Below are 22,596 nucleotides of genomic sequence, written 5' to 3'. Positions count from 1 at the left end.
TAAATTTATTATTACGCAAATGACATCTCCATAGTGCTGACTTTTAAGAAATAAAAGAGGGTGATGAACACACAATCTAGAATAGTGATTTCCTTGGGTGAGGGGAGGCGACGAAATTGTATGTGGGGAAGTAGTACATCAGCAGATGACAATTATTGTTAATATTCTCAGGTTGTTTCATGAGTTTATTGTATTATTAAAATAAAAACAAAAAAGGAAGGTGGGTTATCATGGATAATGATACAGGTAATTTAATAACCAAAAATAATGACGATTTAACTCTGTACCCCTGATGTCCAAATTATAAATAAAGTAGAACAGAAACTGGGGTGATGTTGAAATGATTTAGTATTGTAATTTTTAGAAAACTTCACTCTTCAGAATGATGACTCACTCCTTAAGAGCCTGAGTTTCAGTCTAACCAATATTCAAGACATTAACTCCTTAAGAAAATAAGTAAGTTTGTAGGACTCAACTCTAAGGCATGCCCGCACTTACCCAGCGGTTCCACCAATTGGTCAACCAGCCCCATCCTTTTTGCTCTGTCTGCACGAATGTTCCTACCAGTCAGCATCATGTCAAAAGCAGCAGGTATGCTCACCTAACATGCACGCCAAGGTCAGGACACAGAAGGAAAAAGTATCAGTGACAATTACAGTTTACAAATCATCCAACTGAGCAAAATAAATACTCAAGTGAGAAAAGGCAAACCCATTTTTTATGCCATTTATCACATTTAGGTAACTTCTGGGATTAGAAATCTTCAGATAAAGCAAAAATGTCTTTATATCTCTTCTTTTAACTCAATATGCAAGAGTTGTAATACAATTAATAAAGTGGAGAAATAATTTCATGTATCCTAAAATTGTGTACGCATGGCATTCTAAGTTTCTTCTCTATCATGTATATAACATTTAAAATTCCTCTATGGGAACTAGTAGAGACTCTGAGAAACCTGATAGTTTTGATGACGTCTTTAGAAAGGATTTCAAGCTTAACAAAAACTGAACTCAGCCAAGAGCTTCTTAGGTAAATAGTAGAAGAATGGCTCCCAGCAACATTCCAATACCAACTACAATAAACGAAAGAAACTCAGCAGTATTTTCTACACGCACACTGGCTTAATCATTCTCTGGATAAATCTTCTTGACAATTCCTATGAAGGAATGTACACTATTTATTATCAGGAAATTAATACATAAAACCTTCTTCCTATTTTTCTGTGCCCAACACATATCAACTTCCCTCCGAAGAGTGTTTCTGCTGAGCCTTGTTTTCATCGAGGAATCTATAGAGCCAGAAGCTGCGAGGCTTGGCAAGCTCTGAAGTTGGATATTAAATAGCTCTGCAGCCTCTAGGTCTGACTGCCCTTCCCCTCTCCTTAAGAACTCAAGACTCTAACGGGCCTCTTTTGGTTCTATAGAATCCAACAACGAGATCATCCAAATCAGGGGAAGGTCTGCCCCTTCTGTTTATTAGGAAACGTGGCCCACGGCTTTGCAACACTGGGACCGCGCACAGAAGGAAGAGGTTAAACCACAAGCACCAGAGAGGCAAGACGTGTGCCTCAGTTACCTCTGTCCTTCCTCAGGAACGAACAAAGAACCTGGCTTAACAATCATAATCAAGAAACTGAAAAAGTAAAAGTAGAATTGAAAAAATGCCAAAAATAGAAACCTGTCATTGATCCTAAATATTCATATTTTATTTGGTTTCTAGATTCTACAGTGAATACACACATTTATGCCTTTTGTATTAACAAAAAATAGATCTAAAGGGGCACAGAAGTACCAAGGTTCTAAAGTTCACGGGAGGGTTTAAACTCACCAATTTGGGTAGCCTTTGTGTGCCTCCCGCTCCTGGTAAGAGTCCCAGCAAGACTTCAGGGACACCTAAGGCTGTTTTCTTATCTTTTGTTGCTATCCTGTATTGGCATGAAATGGCAAGCTTCAAACAAATGAAAGAAAATTAGAATGTTAGAAAATGTAACTTTATAACATCTCAGGATCTGTGAGGGTTTAAAATTTATTTAAAAAAAAGATTTTATTTACTTATTTTTAGAGCGAGGAGAAGGGAGGAAGAGAAGGAGAGAAACATTCATGTGAGAGAGAAACATCGACTGGTTACCTCTGGCACTGAACCTGCAACCCTGGCATGTGCCTTGACCAGATAGCAAAATGGCAACCTTTCCCCTTGTGGGACATCGCCCCACCGACGGGAGCCACAGCGGTCAGGGCTAAAGACGACTTTAGAGCAAGAATGGGCCCAGAGAAGAAACTGTACTTCCTTAGGCCAGCACTTGATGCTTTCTACAATTTACATTTCCAGCTTTATTTCCCTTGATTCATTAACCTCTTTTTGGGTTGCGGATTTCCTTAAAATTCTGCTGAAAGCTGTGGAAGCTCTCAGTGGAAAAACGCATACACACTGCAGGTTAAGAAGCCCTGTACCCTGGAGACTCTCCTTTCGATAAGGCAGGCCGACTTCTGACGTCCTAACAGGCTTCACTTATCCTTGCATTTGCCCACACCTCACCACACGTGGAATGCTCTGGGGAATGAAATCCTGCCTATTGCTGAGGACCAAGTACAGGTTCCCTTAATTAATTATTGTGAAAGTAATTACAAATTTTATATCCTCTAGCATAGAGCCCAGCATGTGACAGATGCTTGATGAATGTTATTTTCTTTTCCCTTTCTTTTTTCCTACATGCCCTAGTCTAGTAAGCATCTCTTCTGTCAAATCTTTTATTATTTTCCATCTTTGCTACTCACAGAGCAGTTAAGTGTATATTATGCTTTGTGTGTCTCAACTAGGCTTAAGCAGCTCAAGAGCATGTATCACACTTCTGAATCTCTGCCCTGCAAACCTGAACAAGGTTTTCAGACTCAAAGGGGACCTAAGAGATCTAGTAGAGATGTTCTGTTTACAAATGAAAACATCACACTTTGGTGCACATGCGTTGTGCCATGAGAACAAGGATTAAAACAGATTAAAAAGAAAGCTGATTCTCCAAGAACTTTTCTCAGGCAAAACAGTGCCTGAAGTTTTATAGCTGGTGCACCCTCCCAATGAGCTAAACAGTGACTTTGTAAGAAATGCATACCTCAAGGCCTCCTCCCAAGCAGGATCCACTGATGGCTGCCACGATTGGCTTTGTAGACTTCTCGAGTTTCTCGAACATTTTCTGACCCTCCTGTGATATTTCTCTCACCTCTTCAGGGGTCTTGCAAGAAGCTATCATGCTGCAGTAGCACGGAGGCAGAGGGCAGAAAAAACCGAAGATGAAACCATAGGCTACTTTGTTAAGTACCTCGTGTACTACATCCTCATCCTAGCCTACATCAGCACGTGGTGGGGACTCTTCAAGTGCTCGGAAGTGTAAGCATGGTTCCACCTCGGCACAGTACCAGTGACATCATCTCTCTATAGAGTGTTAGATTTCTGGATCTACAGAACGTGAAACAGAACGTGGCGCACAACTTTATTTTCATTTCCATTAGCAAATCATTAGATTACAAAGCTCTGAGCATGAGAAAATCATCTTCTGCTAAATATTTCCATGATCAGAGTAAAGATTTTTCCTATCAGGTAGATTTCAGATTAAACGGCAATCAAAATCACAGAAAAAGAAAGCTTTCAAATTGATTTCAGGCATCTAAAATCTTAAATGGATCCCCTAATGACCAAAAAAAGATCTGCTAAGATAATGTAATCGATGTCCTTTAGTTTCAGTTTGCTTCATTTCCTACTTTGTTTCTGAACACACTTCTGCAGTGAATTTTGTACTTGTGCCGAAGGACAACTAGTTTTCTGCCATTTTACACCCTGGGCGTTGCTCAGCTAGCCCCGTGGGAGCTGCAGTATTTTCTCACGGATGCAGCTAGCTACAGGTGTGTCAGTGTCTCCCTAGGTTCAGATCACGGAGCTAAAGACAAAGCATTTGATACAGATAATTTTGTTTTCTAAAAACTAAACAATGAACAGAATACTTGTAAATTGCTAATTACATAACCAAAAAAGGGCACACAATGCACAGCAAGGTTTAAAAATGTACAAGTACTTTAAGTACAAATTATTAAGCCTATAATATTAGTTTCCATTGCCTAAAGTACAAAGCGTAACAAATACCCACATTTTGGCCAAATTAACTGTTAAAATTTTAACCCATTAAAGTAACACTAATGTAGCACTTCTCCTTCTCATATATGCTGTAAAGAATTATGAACAGGTTTTAGAGCCATACAGTCAATCATTTAAAGAGAGAAAGAAACTACTAGCTGCATCAGTGAAGTCCCGTCTGACAAATTCCTCAGGGTCTGCCGGCCATTCACTGGCCTGGAACCACACATTCATGCCTGTGTGTGCGCCCTTCCAGAGCAGCCACCTGTTGTGTCCACAGATGCTATAAAGAAGTGTTTCACGTATGGTTCACAAACCTTTACATAAACTATATACTGTGTGAATCATTCTATAACTCATCTTTTTAAAAAAAACGTCATGTTTCTGACTAGTGTTATGTTGCAGATCTAGTTAATTCCTTTGAGCTGTTTTGGAGTACCCTGTTCCACATTTTCCTTAGCCATTCCCCTGATGGCAGACATTTAGCTTGTTTCAAATTCTATTTTAAACCACATAGGACTGCACACCCTTGCACATGGGTCCTTAAACACAAAGGGGAGGACTTCTCCAGCAAACATACCTAGAAGAGGTATCACCAGTTTGTACGATACGTGCATTTGCATTTTTACTAAGTGCTGCCCAACTGCCCTCCAAAGTGGCTGTGCCGACTGGCGTTCCTACTGGTAACACATTAACTTTCTCATTTCCCCAAGTCCCTGCTAACGCATTTTCAAACTTTTAAGTGGTATCTCACTGTTAGGTTAATTTTACAGTATTTTTGTATTCTACTCACACAGGAGTTTGAACTGCTTTCAAATTCGTTAAGGAAAGTCTGTATTTAGTCTTACATGGCTTAAGCAATTAGCTCTACATACCCCCCCCCCTCCACACCCCCCCCCCCCCCCCCCCCCGCTTTTAAATCAACTCTATTGAAACTTACTTGATGTCAGCACCTGCAATAAAGCAGCCCGGCTTCGAGGAGATAAGGACAGCACTTCTGACTTGATCACTTGCCCAGATTTCATTCATTACTTCTATGAACTCCAGTTGTAGTTCTTTATTCAGTGTATTTACCTGTCAAAGAGAAACACGTATAAATCTAAGGGTTTACATTTGAAGAACCAGATGTGCGAGCCACCATCAGCCGCTATTTTGATGGAACGAAATACATTTATCCATCAGGAAGATACTGTTATAAGAAGGAGAGGTGGGGAAAAAAATCAAATACCCAGTGACTTTCTATTCAGGCAGTTTTGATGAACTATGAGCAACTGCACCCTTAAAAACAGGTCTACTCAAAGGAGGAACCCAGAGCCACGTTCCTAAGAGTTTACAGGCTGTAAGTAACTCTACGAGTGTTGACTGGCATGGAAAAAATTTACATAACGTTAAGGGAAAAAATAAAACTTAGGTATATAGTGTGATCTTAATTTCATAAACAGTTTGCTGAAAGTGGATTAAATGTTAAAAGTAGTTATTTATGGGTTTGAAATAGAAGGGATTATTTTTTCTTCAGTTTTGAAATTCCCTACCACAGCTACATGTTGTTGGAACCACTGGTCGGGGTGCCAAGATTACTCTAGTGAGGGGAACTATCTGTTTTCCTTGATTTGCTATAGTTGTTCGTTGCTTCCACCTAGGTCCTCCCATTTCATCTAGGCCTCTGGTGAGAAGATTTCTGAAATACAATATCTTTACAGCAACTGGAGATGGGGTTTTCATGAGCTCCTGCAATAGAACTCTTTTTGGCAGAGACTAGATGAATGCTATACGCTTTGCTGAAGTCGCCAAAAACAAATAAAGCTCCACTTTGAACAGAACTTGACCTCCAATATGTGACCTCCACTAAGTCATTCATGTCCCTCAGGAAGCTTAACAACCACATTTAACCCAGCTAATTTATGGATAGTAACTTATGTCAGGCCGGTAATGAAGAACCCAGATTAAATAATCTCACAGCTAAGATGGTCAGTTTTGATTCTTATAAACAAAAATGGTACTTTGATTCTTATTTAGTGAGTCAACTCTTATTTGATAAATCATCATTCTACAATGCAGCAGAAGGCTAGTTTTATTAATCCTTGATGTTAATATGACACCTGAGGTCAGCTAGAAAGAATTCTTAAACAAGGACCTCTGCTTCAGAAAACTCTATTCCTTTGGCAACCTGTCAAACTAGTTTAACTATGAAAACCGTAAATTCCTACGACAAGGTTACTGCCAGATTGGTGGGTTTCCTTCTTTCCCATCCCGGACTGCATTCACAAATGTAGTTAGCAGAGACAAACCGCAGCAAGTTCAGGTAGGTACCTTGGAATTGGGTGAGTTAATTCGGATAACTGCCACATCCCCTTTGACTCCATAGTTAATATGGGTTCTGGCTAAAAACAAATAAAGAAAATTTATTTGTAAACATTTTTATTGCTAGATAAATCTAAAAAGCAATGTAAACGTGTTAATCAGAAATTAAACTTACTCAGCAAAGCAGACGACCTTGTAAAGTTGCGACAAATGTAACCTGTAAGAAAAAAAGATTTCAAACTTAATTATTTTACAAAGCAGGATTTCTGTAGTACCTGTTATATGTGACAGAAAAACATAATCAGAACAATGTGCTCTAGGCCGTACTGTGACCACTATCATATCTTTTTTTGTTTCAATTACCAGGTCATACAATTATTTGGATGCCAAGCGTGGGAGGTAGAAGAATGGCTCCTCAAAGATGTCCACGTCCCTAGAAACTGAGAATATATGAGGTCACATGGCAAAGGGGGATTACAGTTGCTCATAAGGTGACCTTAAGTGCAGGATGATTATCCTGGGTTATCCAGTTGGGCCCAACGTGATCACAAATGGAAAGAGAGAGGCAAAGAGCACCAGAGAGATGGCAGCAGAAGGACTTGGTCGCATTCTGCCGGCTTTGAAGAAATGGAGAAATGCAGGCAGCCTCTAGAAAAGGCAAGGAAATAGATTCTCTCTTACAGCATCCAGAATGAACACAGTCCCGCCAACACCTCTGATTTAGCCCAGTGAGACTCATTTCCGACATCCCGAACAGCAAGAGACAAATTAGTGTCTGCATTGGTTCAGACACTAAATTTGAGGGAATTTCTTACGGCACCGATAGGAAATGTACATACTAGGAAATAAGTTATCTACAGAGCAACCCATGACGTCAGTTCCAAATGTATTCCAAATGTACCTCAACCATGTTCTTCAGCCACATCCTCCTGCATTTTTATGGAGAGACAGAGTTTCCAGTGTTATCAAAGTAAAATCAAGGGGCACTAGGGACTAATAAATAAAAGTCCACATCACACTTTGTTATTTAAGCTCGCCACCAAAGATACTTTGTTATCTGGGGATAACAAAGACCAGCTGCTCTCCTTCCTCTTTCCCAGCCACTTCACCGCTTAAGGCTCTCCAGCACGCTGATGCTGAGATGATCTTTTGAGCAAAAACCATCACGAGAAGTCCCAACAGAGGGTCCTTCAATCTGGACTCTGGGTAGAAGGAAGGAACACTGGGGAATTCTAGGGAAAAACTCCCAGTTTGTTCTGGGCATTACCCGACCTCCTTTCTAGCACTAAAGGCTCACCTCTGCTGTGCTCCCATCTGAACACCTTGCTCCAGGCCGTAACCAAGCTGTTCCGGGAGGCCAGCGCAGAGTTAACACCCCTTAATTACGACTTCCAATCTTTAAAAAAAAAAAAAAAATCCTGCTCTTTTTCCCCTTGCCTTTCACATTTACAGTCCACCTTGAACCCTATCTCCTATGTACCTCTTTAACTCCTACTCCTCCCTACACATATCTTCCAAATCTTGTCCAATCATCACAGGAAAAAGTTTTCTCTTTCTCTGGGTCTAAAAATAAAAACAAATTGTCTCTTAATTCATGACAACTGCAATAGCAGTACACATGAAAACACTTGTACCCAGGAGAGGCGTGAGTTTGAAAGCAATATCGAACGCAATAAAGAACTAGTACTTAAATAATTACCAGTGGTTCCTTTACGTGTCTCCTCTAATGATACCACCTTTCCCCAAGTATTATTTAATTTTTATTACTGGCACTAAAACTTTATTTCTAATTTTCATCAAAATACACTGCATTTGGGCTACATTAGGGGCTACCTAGTCTTGGAATCCACAAACATAATTTAGGAGAGTGTGGAATGCCTACTAATTTAGGAGTGCTACTATTATTATTATTTTTTAAGTTAAAATCCCTACATCCTTTCCACCAGCCTGTGACTGCCTGTCTCTCTCTGTGCCTGCTCTCTCATTCTCTAAACCGCTCCCTCTACCTGGCATGTCAAACCCAGAGTCTAATGAGACTTTGCCTTGGCATTCAATGATAATCAAGGACATTGGACAATGAAATCACCCATTTTGGTCACTTTATGTTATGATGGTATTCTAAATGCGATTTTAGGAATCAACTCAACCGAAAGTATTGTCTACACGATTTAGGAACAAACTCTAGAACCACCCCTAGTTCCCGAGTTAGAATGTCTGCATCTGCCCAGGAGGCAGGGACCCTTCTGGAGCGGAGCACTGTCACACGGGGCCAAACTGTTACACATGAGACAGCTACTCCACATATCCAGCCAGTCCGGGATTCCCAGAGCAGTGCTGAAAAGTGACTCCAGAACTATGTTGGGTATGAGAATCAGCCGGGGAGGTTCAAATATACTCACAAATTCCTGGGTGACAAAATCAGAATTTAAGGGGACTGAGCCTCAGCATCTGTATTTTTAAAAAAGGGTAACTGAAGTAGACAGCAAACATGTGGGCACATGGGAACTACTGATCAGAACCCACTGACAGTGAGGTTAGGAGAGGGCCATAAACAGTGGCCAAGGATCTTGCTGGTTTCGAAGGCAAAGCAACATGTTATTTAAAAGGAAAAGAAAACCGTGTAGATGGCTCCGGAACCACAATGATGTGCTCTGTGGTTCTTCTGCATTTCTTCTTCCAGCCATCCAAGTCGGGCCCCTCTAGTGCAAAGATGAAGGACCTGGTTTATCATTTACTAGTTGACTGCCCAGGCACAACTCTTTCAGTGCATTTCGGTGTTCTGGTAGAGGTAGAAATACAAGTTCCGTAATGATGCTAAAGTACCTGTAAGGCACAGTGCTACGCCAAAGTAAACTGAGAGAAGCAGCCAGGTATTTCCTCAATCCCCTGCGCCCCTACTTCACTAACGATATGCTTCCCTTCTTTGCTTTCCCATCATTTGAAGTCTGTATCATCTGTATTATCACTCTTTCTTCTTTATATTTGTATCATGGCTCCAACCTTTCCCACAAAGCCTTGTTTTGAGATTCTGTCTACAATGATCCTTCCTGTCTCTGCAGAAAATTTTATCTTCATTATCTACTGTTTTGTTCTCTGATCACTGCATCTGTAGCAGGCATTTCCCTTCCTGAACTGTAGTCTTTTCTAACATCACTTCACAATTATTCTTCACTCAACAACAAAAATTTTACTGTGTCCGACAAGTGCCACACAGTCTATGCACTTGGAGTAAGCAAAGACAAAATCCCTGCCTTTGTGCAGCTTGCATTGTATGGCAGCCGGTGAAATGGTATCTGGGAAGAATTAGTTCCTACTCCGTAGAAATAAATTAGAGGTGAAAATAAGCCTGGCATAAAAAGAAGTTTGCCGATAAAGCAGAAATTTCAGTGGGAGGGGAGTCAAGGAATAGGCAATGCTAGCTCAAACAGGGTAAAGTGGATTCAAGTGGGGAATGGATTGACTGGGAATGCAGAGTGGGAGGGATGGGTGAAAAGGCAGATAAAAAAAAGAGAAACGGATATGTAAATACGTATGTTAAAAGATAAGTACCTAAACAGAAAAGAAAATAGAGCTGGTGAGGGGGCTTGGGCATGGGTTGCTATTTGAAAGACCAGATAGTTGAGGAAACAGCTTGGTGCTCATTAGCTTATATATTAAACCATTTTAAACTCTTACCCACTACCTTTAAACTCTTACTCGCTGCCTATACACCCATTAGCACATACACAGTACCTCCTCTAAATCAACTGAGACAAAAAACAGAAAAATCAGTACACGTAAAAACATATCTGGAAAAGAATTCCAAACACGGTCAAGTTGTAGTCAGTTTTGCTTTTGGAATCTAGCTTTACCTACTACCTAACCCACAGAGCTTACGTTGGAGCAGCTGGGTGAACTTTAGCCTACATCTCTTATGCCAGCAGCAGAGAGAGAAACCTTTGTCCCACTTTTTAATCATTTTAACAATGTAACTCAAGAAGATACCGACAAGAGTTACAACTACAGCAGTAGAGAAAGTTAGATTATGCTGACACAAATTTCAAATATGAAAATGTTACATTGGTTGTTACAATCAACAGTTTTCCTCAACATTCAAAGAGACAGGATCAAGAACATAAAAGGATTAAGGAAGTGAGGGTTAAATTTAAATACATGTCTTCTAAAGTATTTGTCTCCAATCCATTTCCTGTGAGAACATTTTACCACTTGTTATGATTCACTCTCTAAACATTTTTTTCAAAATCTATAAGTTGCTATTAAAAGTAGCAATATCTATAATGAGCCATAGTTTCTTATTGGTGAAAATGTAATGCAAAAATGTATGTGTGAATATATTTGTGTGTTAAAAAAAATAGAAAAACTAAGTTTGTAACTTTTAATTACACATGTAAAATGTAAGAATTACTTTCAAAAATTTTCAGATATATAAAATCATAGTTCCTCAGGGCAGGCAGTTAGTAATAGCTAACATTTACGGACACTTTAAAAAAACTGCTTTGTATCTAGAGTGACTCCTTTAACGTTCGCAAGGTGAGATTATTCTCCATTTCACAAGTGAGAACAAAGACAGAAATTAATTGCCCAAGATCATCAAAACGTAAAAGACAGAGCCAGACTGAAATCCACACTCTTCTGTCAGGGAATTTCTCCTTTCAAAGCAAATTCATGGTCTCAGTCATTCATTTTACAGTTGAAGAAAATAAAGCCCAGTGACAGTAAGGTGTTTGCCCAGTCACGCAGTTAGTTAATGACTAGAAATCACATGACCTGATTATCAACTCAGCTGCTAATCCATGAGAAGTACCTTGAAACGAATGCAAGTGCAAATTCAAAAATATACATTTGATTTTTCTAACGTGTTAAATCATAAATGTGGAAAACAGGAAACAAAACAAAACCGTTAGGTAACATGACCAAATTCTACCAGTAGCTATGTGAAAAGTAAGAGATGGCTGATTCTTTTATCTTAATCTCCTTTCCCAATCTTTACATTTAGGTTTTTTTTTGTAGCATTACAATTGGCGTGCGCGCGCGCACACACACGCACACACAGAACAGTCCAGTAGCAGAATAAAAACAGTGGTTGAAATAAAACAGAAAAAGATTTAATTATTTAGAATTAAGCTCTTAGCCCTGGTGGTGTGGCTCCGTGGACTGAGCGCCCGCCTGTTGACCAAAAGGTCACCAGTTTGATTCCCAGTCAAGGCACACACCTGGGTTGGGGGCCAGGTCCCCAGTAGAGGGCGTGTGAGCAGCAACCACACATTGATGTTTCTCTCCCTCTTTCTCCCTCCCCTCTCTAAAATAAATGAAATCTTTAAAAATATATAAAATTAAGCTCTTAAAGGGAGATTCCAGCCAGCTGTCTAAAATCAGTACACTACTCCTGTGGTTCCGGAGGAGGAAGGCATATTACACATTAAACTTCTAATTAATTGGTATTAATATCATACAATAAAAAAAGTCACTTTTCACCTTATAGATGATGTAGATGAGAGGAAAATCCTTCAATTTCAATAATCAACCACTTTCACCCTTTCACCACCTTTCACGTTTGGAGAAAGATGGTATAGCTAATGCAAGCTGATTATCATTAGAAACGAACAAGATTAGAAAGAGTTCTTAAAACTGTCTAACATTTTATTCAATTAGATACACGTGTTTGCGTATTTTAAAAATGTTTCTTCTAGCAAATTGCAGAACCTCCCCCTGAAATTCAACAGATTGGGATTATTGGAACTGCACAGTTGAGCTCCCTATTAAAATATGGTTAAAAAGAAAAAAAACGGTTTTGAGGGAAAGGAGCTGGCAGTGGCAGTCATTTGCAAGGCTGGTTAATTCCATCCAAGAAGCTTTTAAGATAGCTCTGGTTACGGGCAAGTTGCCGTGGAGGCATAAAGATGTGATAGACTTGAGTGTCCCAGTCCTGGAACTCCTGATCTAGTGGGGACAGGTTCAAGGCCATCATTAAAGAACATCAGAGGAACGCGAGCCCAGAAGTGCAACAGGGAGATCTGCGGAAAGTGCCAGAGCGGTGTGGACAGGACTCGGAAACGTTAGGGGTTACGAATCCTTAAGTCGATGAAGGACTCGGAGTCATGAGAGAGGAAGTGACAGTCATTTCCCAAGGACACAAGAGGCCGGGGCGCAGGGCAGCATCCCTCCCCTGCTAATCCAGGGCTGGGGCCCCAGGCGGCAGCGAGCGGGAAACGCGGGTTCGAGGCCGCCCACTCTCCGCAGGCGTTTTGTCCGGGGCTCCGGAGCACCCTCAGCCGGGCCTCACCTGGGCAGCGGAACGTCCTGGAGGCATTCGAGAAGCGTCTGAGGCTGCCGATTGCCCGAGAGGCCACCATCTTCAGCAGAAGAGGACGAAAGTGGAAAGAGGTTCAAGTACTGGGGGCCCGGCAGAAGACTTTTCTGCCCGCTGCCTGGCCCTGAGTAGGCGCCCGACGCATTGCCTGACCAAAAAACCGGGACGCTAAATTGCCGCCGGCTCCTTAAACCTGCCTTTCGCTTCTGGCTATCGGAGCGAAAAGGACTCTTCCTCCGCTGGAAGGAAGGCGGCCCATCGAGAAGGCGGCACAGTGCCGGGTTTTCCAGTCAGGCGGCCGACGGGCAGCCGCAAGGCCCGGGAAGCCCGCGGTACCCGCCGGCGGGCGTGAGGGGTCCTTTCCAGGCAGGACCCGCCTCCTGGTCCCTTCGCGTTCTGCCACTTGGGGCCAGACCTTGCCAGTAGTCGGAGCTCGAGCGGACGCGGACGCAGGTGAGACGGCGGGCGCGCTCGGCTTTCCGCCTGGCCTCTTCCCCTCGGCAAGATCCGCAGTTTTTTTCCACTTGCTGCTTCATTGCCTACGGCCGCCTCCCCAGTTTGGGGGAGTGGGGCTCCAGCCAGCGGAAGGAAGCTCCTCGGCCGAGGTCTCCGGGACCAAATCAATTAGTGCAGGGAACGGGCCTGGCATTCCGTCGTAGCTCCCAGCAGCGATGTCACCCGTGTTTTACTTTTTCACCGCGTGCGAACGAACTCCTCGCTGTGAGCGTGTGGGCTCACAGCGCTGGGCTGCGTGGCAGTGTTTGTTGTTTCACCTGCTTTGCTTGTAGCGGCGGTAGAGGTTCAGCACAGGCCGGCGGGCTTACCCGGCTTCCTGCGGCCAAGGGTGGGACTGCTCCTTTGACTTTTCGGGATTCGACTGTGGAAGGAGACGTTCCCCCATCCTGTTTGGAGGAATGTATTCAGTGCTTCAGAGGGTTTTCTAACCCAGAAGGGACCTGGCCATGTATTTATCTGGTCATCCCCTTCACTTTATCGCTGAGGAAACCCAAGCCCCTGAATCACAGTGAGTGATTTTACCCATGGTCGCAGGTGGTAGAAACAGGACTAGAGCCTTACTCTGCTAACTTCTAGTCAAGAGCTCTGCAATTGCATAATAGCTATTTTTGTTCTGGAAAGGTGGGCTTGAGTCCTCCAAATCGCTGATTGATCCCCAAAGCAAGTTCACGGCATCGCATTTAATCCTCACAATCCTAGAATTATTGTTGTTTGGATTTTCTAGATGAAATTTGGGAGGCTCAGGGACTTCATGTAAATTTTTGGTAGGTGGCAGGCAGAGGCAGGATTCAGACCTAAATCTGCGTTTCACGGCTCAGCACATTGAAAGTTCCACACGAGAGGAAGCAAGAAGGGGCAGGGGGAATCCGCAGGGAGGTTGAGGCTGAAATGAGTGTGGAAAGAAGAGAGAGTTCTGTTTAAAACTCAGGCCACATAGCGAGTTCTCCATCACTCTGAGCACTTTAGGCAGAAACGGGATGACCAGTGATTATTTAATTTTCCAGAAAGGATTCTTGGTGACCTCCAAAGGCCCTCTAACTCATAAGATCTTTGTAGCACTTAGTATTCAGATCAGGGGTGGCAACCTTTTTCTGTAAAGAGCCAGATAGTATATAGTTTAGGCTTTGCAAACCCACATTGACCTCTTGGTATAAATTGTTCTGTTTTGCTCTGCAGCTCTTTAAAAAATATAACAACTGTTATTAGCTAGAGGCCCATGGGTTACAGTTTGGCCCTTGACTTTTTTGTTCCCTGTATTCTCAATAAATAGTGAACTCCATCAAGGCAGAAATGTTATGTCGCTTACTATGGTTTATATAGAGGGAAACTAAGTACCCCACCCACTAATATTAATAGCAAACACATGTACGCCCCTCACTATGTATCAGGTATTATTCTGTTTTATATGTATATGAATTATTACCTATAAGGTAAGTACTGGAATTATCTACATCTTACAGATGCATTTTACAGAGGAATTATCTTAATTCTAAGACAGAGAAAGGTTAAGTAATTTGTTTAAGGTCATACAACTAGGGTGGAGCCAGGATTTGGATTTAGCCCAGTTTACGAGTCTGCGCTCTTAAGCATTATATTGTGTCTTAATGATACCGTAATCCTGAGCTGCCGGGGCCAACTCTTCTTGTTTTCTTTGCTTGCCTAGCCCCTCCTTTCTTTCCCTTGTTCCCAGGTCCCTGCAACTTCATTCATCTTTCCATAGCTCTGAACTCAGCAGAGCCTTACAATTACACTACAGTTTCCGTGCCCCGCAAATCCATGTTTCCTAAAATGTCTGTTTCCTAAAGTTCAGAGAGATGACAACAAGGGTCGGCCCTCCCATACGGTAGTTTGCCTATTCCCTTTTTCTTTTGAAATCGCTCCTAATTTTTATTAATTATTGATGGACTGTATATTCTGTGTAACTTTTTTTTCAGAAACTATGGAAAAGTCTAAAGAAAAATACACCTATAATTCCACCACTCAGATGACAATTATTAACATCGTGATATGTATTTTTGGTCATTTTTAAATGTAGATTTTAAATAAAACGAGCTATACTGTGTAAAAAAATAAAGCACTCATTATAAAAATTCTTTTTTTAATATATTTATTGATTATGCTATTACAGTTGTCCCATTCCCCCCCTCACTCCACTCCATCCTGCCCACCCCCTCCCTCCCACATTCCCCCCCTATAGTTCATGTCTATGGGTCATACTTATAAGTTCTTTGGCTTCTACATTTCCTACACTATTCTTACCCTCCCCCTGTCTATTTTCCACCTATCATCTATGCTACTGATTCTCTGTACCTTTCCCCCCCTCTCCCCCTCCCATTCCCCTATTGACAACCCTCCATGTGATCTCCATCTCTATGGTTCTGTTCCTGTTCTAGTTGTTTGCCTAGTTTGCTCTTGTTTTTGTTTTAGGTGTGGTCGTTAATAACTGTGAGTTTGCTGTCATTTTTACTGTTCATATTTTTTATCTTCTTTTTCTTAGGTAACTCCCTTTAACATTTCATGTAATAAGGGCTTGGTGATGATGAACTTCTTTAACTTGACCTTATCTGAGAAGCACTTTATCTTCCCTTCCATTCTAAATGATAGCTTTGCTGGATACAGTAATCTTGGATGTAGGTCCTTGCGTTTAATCTTGGGTAATGTAATTATGATGTGCCTTGGTGTGTTGCTCCTTGGGTCCAGCTTCTTTGGGACTCTCAGAGCTTCCTGGACTTCCTGGAAGTCTATTTCCTTTGCCAGATTAGGGAAGTTCTCCTTCATTATTTGTTCAAATAAGTTTTCAATTTTTTGTTCTTCCTCTTCTCCTTCTGGCACCCCTATAATTCGGATGTTGGAACGTTTCAAGATGTCCTGGAGATTCCTAAGCCTCTCCTCATTTTTCTGAGTTCTTGTTTCTTCATTCTTTCCTGGTTGGATGTTTCTTTCTTCCTTCTGGTCCACACTGTTGATTTGAGTCCCAGTTTCCTTCGCATCACTATTGGTTCCCTGTACCTTTTCCTTTGTTTCTCTTAGCATAGGCTTCATTTTTTTTCATCTAGTTTTCGAACAAATTCAACCAATTCTGTGAGCATCCTTATTACCAGCGTTTTGAACTGTGCATCTGATAGGTTGGCTATCTCTTCCTCGCTTAGTTGTATTTTTTTCTGGAGCTTTGAAGTGTTCTGTCATTTGGGCCTTTTTTTTTTTTTTTTTTTGTCTTTGCTGGTCTGTTACTTAAAGGGGTGGAACCTTAGGTGTTCACCGAGGTGGGGTGACACTGGTCGCTGTGATGTGACGCTGTACGTGGGGGAGGGGCCGAGAGGGAGCAATGGCGCCCGCTTCACTCTCCTCCGGATTTCAATCCTTCACTCCGCTACCCACAATCAAACTGGGCCCCTCTGGTGCTGGTTCCCGAGTGGGTGGGCTTGTGCACACTCTAGGCCCCTGTGGGTCTCTCCAACGACCTCTCCTGTGAGGCTGGGAGTCTCTCCTGCTGCTGCCCCAACCCCCACGGGCGTTTTCAATCAGAGGTTTGAGGCTTTATTTCTCCGCGCTGGAGCCCTGGGTTGCACGGTCTGCTAGTTTCCTGTTTGTCCCACACTCCGCCAGTCTCAGTCCTGCTACGGCCACGCAAGTCCTCTCCACCCCGGTGCCCGTCTCCGCCCCTCCTACCGGTCTGGATGAATGTTTATTTTTTATTTCCTTGGTGTCGGACCCCCTTGCCGTTCGATTCTCTGTCAGTTCTGGTTGTGCGAGGAGGTGCAGTGTGTCCACCTATGCCGCCATCTTGGTTCTCTCATAAAAATTCTTAAGAAGTCAGAAGAATACGAAATGAAAGCCCCTCTTTTTCCCTTCCATGTACAGACCATTAGCTTTATGGACTTCCTTTTCTCCCTGTGTCCTATGGGGTCTTACCCTACCTACTGTTTCGCAGCTTTTTTTTTTCACTTAATCTATGCATCGTGGATATCTTTCCATGTCAGTGTGTGCGTGCATATCATTATGTTTCATTTTTCTTTCACACTGCTTCACAGTATTTCATGTATAGGGCTTTTATATTTTTATTATTTTGAGACAATATCAAGCTTACAAAAAAGTAGCAAGCGCAGTACGTGAACTTTTTTTTTAAAGAAGTTGAGAGTAAGTTGCTGACATTATACCGCACTATCCTTGAACAGTTTAGTGTGTATTCCCTTGAAATACAAACATACCTCAAGGCATTCTGTATAATCACAATACAAACTTAAAAACCAGGAAATTAATATTGGTGGCTTCTGCCTCTTACTACTGTGAGCCTTTGTGCAGGTTACCAGTCCCTGTATGCCTCAGTTTTCTCATAACAGAGGGGCAAGAATCATGCCCGCTTCACAGGTCAGTGTTAGGGTTAGATGAGTTAATGCTTAGAATAATGATTTGTGTACTATGGAAGCTCTATCAGTGTAGTTATAAGAATATTGGAGGAAGGGTAGTTGGTGATAGACTAAATTTCACAGTACTTTGTAGTAGCCATGGATGAGGTTATCAGAGATCATAGATTATAATATAAGCTACAAATTACTCAAATAACCAGGACGTGTGTTTGTCTTTGCAGATTTCACAATGACTTCCATCTTGACTTACACTTTTAAAAACCTTCCCAGTACATCACAATGGGCCTTCAGATTTTGTAAGTTGAATTTGTTCTTTTCTTTTTTAACATTAGGTTTGGGTTTGTAAGCATCTTACACAGACATTGAATTGTATTTTTTTTGTAAACACTTTATTTTTGTCTTCCAGCTATAAGACCTCTGAGCTGTTCCTCCCAGCTACGAGCAGCACCAGGTACTGTAATTTGTAAAATAAATATTTCTGATTTATTTTTATTTAATTTTTTTAATGTACTGATTTGAGAGAGAAAGAGAAAAACATCAATTTGTTGTTTATTTATGCATTCATTGGTTGATTCTTGTATGTGCCCTGACTGGGGCCGAAAGGGCAACCTTGGCGTATAGAAATGACACTCTCACCAACTGAACTACTCAGCCAGGGCCCAAAACATTTCTGATTTGAATGTTAGATTCTAGGTTTGTGAATTCTGAATGAAAACCAAAACTAATTTGCTAGATTTCCCCCTTTTATGAGCAACATGAATATCACTATTGATTTTAAATTAAAATAATGTAAGGCCAGTCAATAATGATGGTACATGGTGCAGGGCTGGGCTCGAGGATGTTGACAGGAGGCTGCGTGCTGGGATTTGGAGTCTCATGGAGTTATGGATGTTCCCGGAGCCTTGCTGGCCAGTTTATTCACCCACTGGCTGTCAGTCCTGGAGATGATTAGCTAACACTTTTGAGACTGTTGTAGAGTCAAAAGTTAACTCTGCGATTAGTGATAGCGTCTCTACTAATGGATATCTTCTTGTCCCATAAACAAGAGGACGCATTCTTGAAGTAGGGGCAACTAGGAAACTAGGTAACACAAGAAGGTGGTTTGGTCAATGTGAAATGAAAAAGTAAGGAAATGTGTTGATTTTTACATGGTATTAGACACTTGGTAAACCCACTGTTGAAAACATAGCCAGGGCTATGGCCAAGGCTAAAAACACCCTAGCAAATTCGTACTGTATTCTCCTTGCCAGGTCCTGTGTCAACCTGTTGCTTCCGGCTTTGGTTTTATTATGGATGATAACTTAATAGAAAAAGCACCTTACCAGTGCTCAGAGAACCTCTGCTCTGTTTCAGTTCTTCCTTTTTCTGGGCAGTGTGGCCTCAAGCTGGTCACTTTATTTCCTTGTGTTTTAGTTTCTTTGTCTAAAAAAACCCAATAATTTTAGTTTTGTTAGAATTGCCTGAGTCTCTTTATTTTTAAGTTAGTGACTGCTTGCTCAAAATATGAACAAAACAATCTAAGAATAGAACTAGTGTTCCATTTCATTTGAATCCAGTTACCAAAGTCCATCCTCAGCTTTTTGACAGACTGCTACCCTGAAGTCATTTGTAAGCCACAGTTGTGGGGCAGCGAAAACCCTGGTTCTTCCTCATGGCATCCTTTCAGCTTCAGCTAGTTGGCATTTCTCTCTGTGCTTCTGCTTCTTTGCTTAGATTCCTAAGAGAAAGAGTCTGACAGGCACAGCCTATCACTTCTAGGTAGATGACGTGGGTTACCGGCTGACTACCCTGTGGATTGACTTTTGGTGGTCCATTACCCGTCCTGACTCTAATCAGTTTTGGCTGTGGACTTAGGGACACGGTGGGTGTGGCTGCTTCTGGCAGGGACCGTAGCAGGGCAATACCCTTTAGAGGGGGCTGTGGGTGAGCAGGCATTTCAAAATATGTCTCCTTTCTTTGTCTGTACAAAACCGCTCATGTGTCATGGCTGTCTCATCTGCACCTCACTTTCCTCAGAGCTTTAGTTTTGTATCCTAGCTACCTGTCAAGTGGACGTGTCCACCTGTATGTCTCTTCATCACCTTAAAAGTAGCATGTTTAAACGGGAGATCATCTTTCTTCCAGTGGAGAGTAGCTAGGTTTTCTTAGTCTCTAAGATTTCTTTACAATCCTGTTTTCCTTTTTCCTTCCTTTCTATATCTGATTGGTCATCAAGATACCTTCCTTTCTAAAATCTCTTGTGTTACCCCTTCCTTTTCATTCACATTGATACTGTATTTCTTTATAGAAAAGCAAGAATATTAAGCTATGTAAAGAGTTAACAACATCAGTTATTTTGACTTCTAATATTAAGGAACAGCTTATTTGTCAAATTGGTTGCTCAGCGTGATATCGGTGTCAATAGATTGTTAAACACTTGATAAAAAGAAACAGTTTTATTAGTGGCATACATACCCTCATCATTAGGTATAATCTGTGTATTTACCTTAAATATTATTTGTAAGCTCATAAATGTTAGTTTCATAGTCTTTACACACACACACACACACACACAACCACACACGTATATAGAAGTGGTTTGGTGAATGGCATTGAATAATGTAATTCTTCTTAGACTGTCTATCTTTAGAAATGTAAAAAGTCATCTGACTTCATATGTGTTAACTAATAGATCTTTGAACTTTGTCTCAAAGCTGCCCAGGCTAAATCAAAGAAAACCTTGGCAAAACCCAATCTGAGAAACATCGTGGTGGTTGACGGTGTTCGCATTCCATTTCTGCTGTCAGGCACTTCGTACGTATGAAATGATTGTTTTCCCCCCCACTTTATGGAGGTATAATTGACACATAAAAACTGTATCAATTTAGGCTGTGATTTTTTTCTTCTGTTTTTTCTTTTTTTAGGCTATGTTTTTTATAAAAGATATACAATGTGATAGTTTAATGTACATTGTGTATAATGATTACCACAATCAAGTTAATTAACACATCCATCACCTCACATAGTTTATTTATTTTTTCTTTTAAGGCATTGTTAAACATGGTCTTTGTAAATGTAGGTAATATTGTGGTTAGTGGACTAATTAATACATAGATAACATTTGCAGAAATTAATACAGAATAAGTCAAGCCGGTGTGATATAATACGGCAAATTTATTTTTCATCCTTTAACAAGCCTAGTGTAGTGTTTGGCTGAGCTAGCCCTGCTTTGAAAATCCAGTGTGGTCCGGATGCTTGCTTCCAGCAGAGATATCCTTTCCTGTCTGGAGATAAGTACGTTGTTCCGGTGCCTCTTCAGACTTAACAGAATCAGAATGATGCTAAACCAGCCCGAAAATTCCCTAGAACCAAACTGCAGTTCTTCTTAGACTTTTCTGTGCCCAAGTGAAGCCTAGTCTATCCAAAGTTGATAACAGATTTTGGTAATGAACTTAAAAACATGCTGGGGAATGTTAGGCATCTGCTAAGAATAAGGAGACATATTTGTACGTACTAATGTGGACATATGTTGGATATGTTAAGTGTAAAACAAGATGCTGGGCAGCATGTATACTACCGTTAATTGTGGAAGATGCACACCCGCTTGTATGTGTGTGTAGACACATTTACAGACAGTAAACACTCATTTTTAAACTGACGATTTAGTACCTAGAGAGTATTTTCTTAGAGAAGCAATGCTTCAAGAAAATGGTGGCAGTTTCATTTACTGTCTTTTCTCAATATAATAACCCATTTAACAGTGTTTCTATAATCTGTAGTGACACAGCAGCAGTAAGGGTAAGAATCTGAAGCTTTAGCGGCAGGAAAGTGAGGAGATGGGATCCTCTTTGTACTCAGCAGTAAAAAGAAAGTTCGATCAAGAGAAAATTCTCGGCTAGGAAGACATTTTTTTGAAAGGGCTGTTTGTATACTGCACAGATGTTTATTATGACTGTTTTACTAGCTGTTAAAAATATGAACACACTCAGCTGAATTATTTATTTAGACATTATTTTTTGGTAGTTAGTATTTGCAGAAAGGTTGATTTGTGGTATTGGGCACATCAGTATAGGCATTGTTCCACTTGTTGTTTATTGTTACGTCGTAGTTTAATTCAGGGTCCTGACTGAAAAAAAGAAAGTTTATGAACAATTTAGTAGTAGAGAGAATAGATAAGCTTTGAGTAATATAAGAAATGATAGTTAATAGGGAAGGAAGAATAAAAATTTTAAGACAATGTTCATATAAATAATAAAAGTGACAATACAGAGGGGAAAATTTATGAAGTCAAATAGTTTAGGTATATTATTGGTGTTATAATTGAGGTCACAAAAAAGTCTTCTATACTAGATCATTTTCTAGATGGAAAAATATCTTTTTCTGTTCAGGTTGAAGAAGCTTTGCTTTCAACTTGAGTGATGTTTGTTAGAACAGGTGCTTCTAAGAGGGGAGGCATTTGGGAGACACCCCTAGGAATAGACCCCGGGAGCGGGACATGAGTCTGTCCGTCATCCTGGGAGAGGAGGGTACAGGAGCGTGAGAATAAAGATTGTAAGACAGTAATTTATGATTTAAAAATCGACACAACTTTTCCCCAAATTGTTTTGGTCTAAATTTGAGGGACTTGGGAAAAAATTGGAAAACTACTGATGATTCTTCTGTGATTCACAGTGAAAATAAAAACATTTTGGATTTTTAGGTTTTAATTTCCAGGAACTTAAAGAATTAATCTTCTAATTCAATCTAATGGTTAAATATTTGACTTAAAAGTAAAGGGGGTTTAGTTTTGGACATTTAAACAAACAGTTCACGCTTAGGTCTTGTTTTTCAATATAAGGAACTTGGCTCCCTAGAAGAATGAATAGGTCGGGACCAGAGGAAATGCAGGAGCAGCCTGGAACAGTTTGTTGTGCCAGAACACAAAGAAGTGCTTTAAAAAAGAGGATGGCTGCAAGTGAAAAGGTCAAAAACGACAGAAGACCAACCTGAAATAAATTCCAA

At 40.9% G+C, this 22,596-nt stretch overlaps 2 protein-coding genes across 2 annotated transcripts in view; one reads left to right on the top strand and one right to left on the bottom strand.

The window, feature by feature from the left end:
• HADHA (hydroxyacyl-CoA dehydrogenase trifunctional multienzyme complex subunit alpha) overlaps positions 1-12,879 on the bottom strand; it is a 34,752-nt gene extending 21,873 nt beyond the window's left edge. The window contains exons 1-7 of the mRNA XM_053923747.2: positions 12,707-12,879; positions 6,599-6,640; positions 6,433-6,503; positions 5,063-5,196; positions 3,107-3,245; positions 1,828-1,947; positions 499-601 (exon numbers count right to left, since the gene is read on the bottom strand). Of these exons, the coding sequence (XP_053779722.1) occupies positions 499-601; positions 1,828-1,947; positions 3,107-3,245; positions 5,063-5,196; positions 6,433-6,503; positions 6,599-6,640; positions 12,707-12,776 (679 nt within the window). The 5' untranslated portion in view covers positions 12,777-12,879. The remainder of the gene's footprint in view (positions 1-498; positions 602-1,827; positions 1,948-3,106; positions 3,246-5,062; positions 5,197-6,432; positions 6,504-6,598; positions 6,641-12,706) is intronic.
• Positions 12,880-13,031: 152 nt separating this feature from the next.
• Positions 13,032-22,596, top strand: part of HADHB (hydroxyacyl-CoA dehydrogenase trifunctional multienzyme complex subunit beta) — a 28,054-nt gene continuing 18,489 nt past the window's right edge. Inside the window, exons 1-4 of the mRNA XM_024552548.3 lie at positions 13,032-13,186; positions 17,838-17,912; positions 18,023-18,067; positions 20,310-20,409. Coding sequence (XP_024408316.2) covers positions 17,846-17,912; positions 18,023-18,067; positions 20,310-20,409 — 212 coding nt within the window. The 5' untranslated portion in view covers positions 13,032-13,186; positions 17,838-17,845. The remainder of the gene's footprint in view (positions 13,187-17,837; positions 17,913-18,022; positions 18,068-20,309; positions 20,410-22,596) is intronic.

The sequence above is a fragment of the Desmodus rotundus genome, chromosome 5 (genome assembly GCF_022682495.2).
Source record: "Desmodus rotundus isolate HL8 chromosome 5, HLdesRot8A.1, whole genome shotgun sequence".
NCBI lineage: Eukaryota > Metazoa > Chordata > Mammalia > Chiroptera > Phyllostomidae > Desmodus > Desmodus rotundus.
This window is presented reverse-complemented; position numbering and strand designations above follow the sequence as displayed.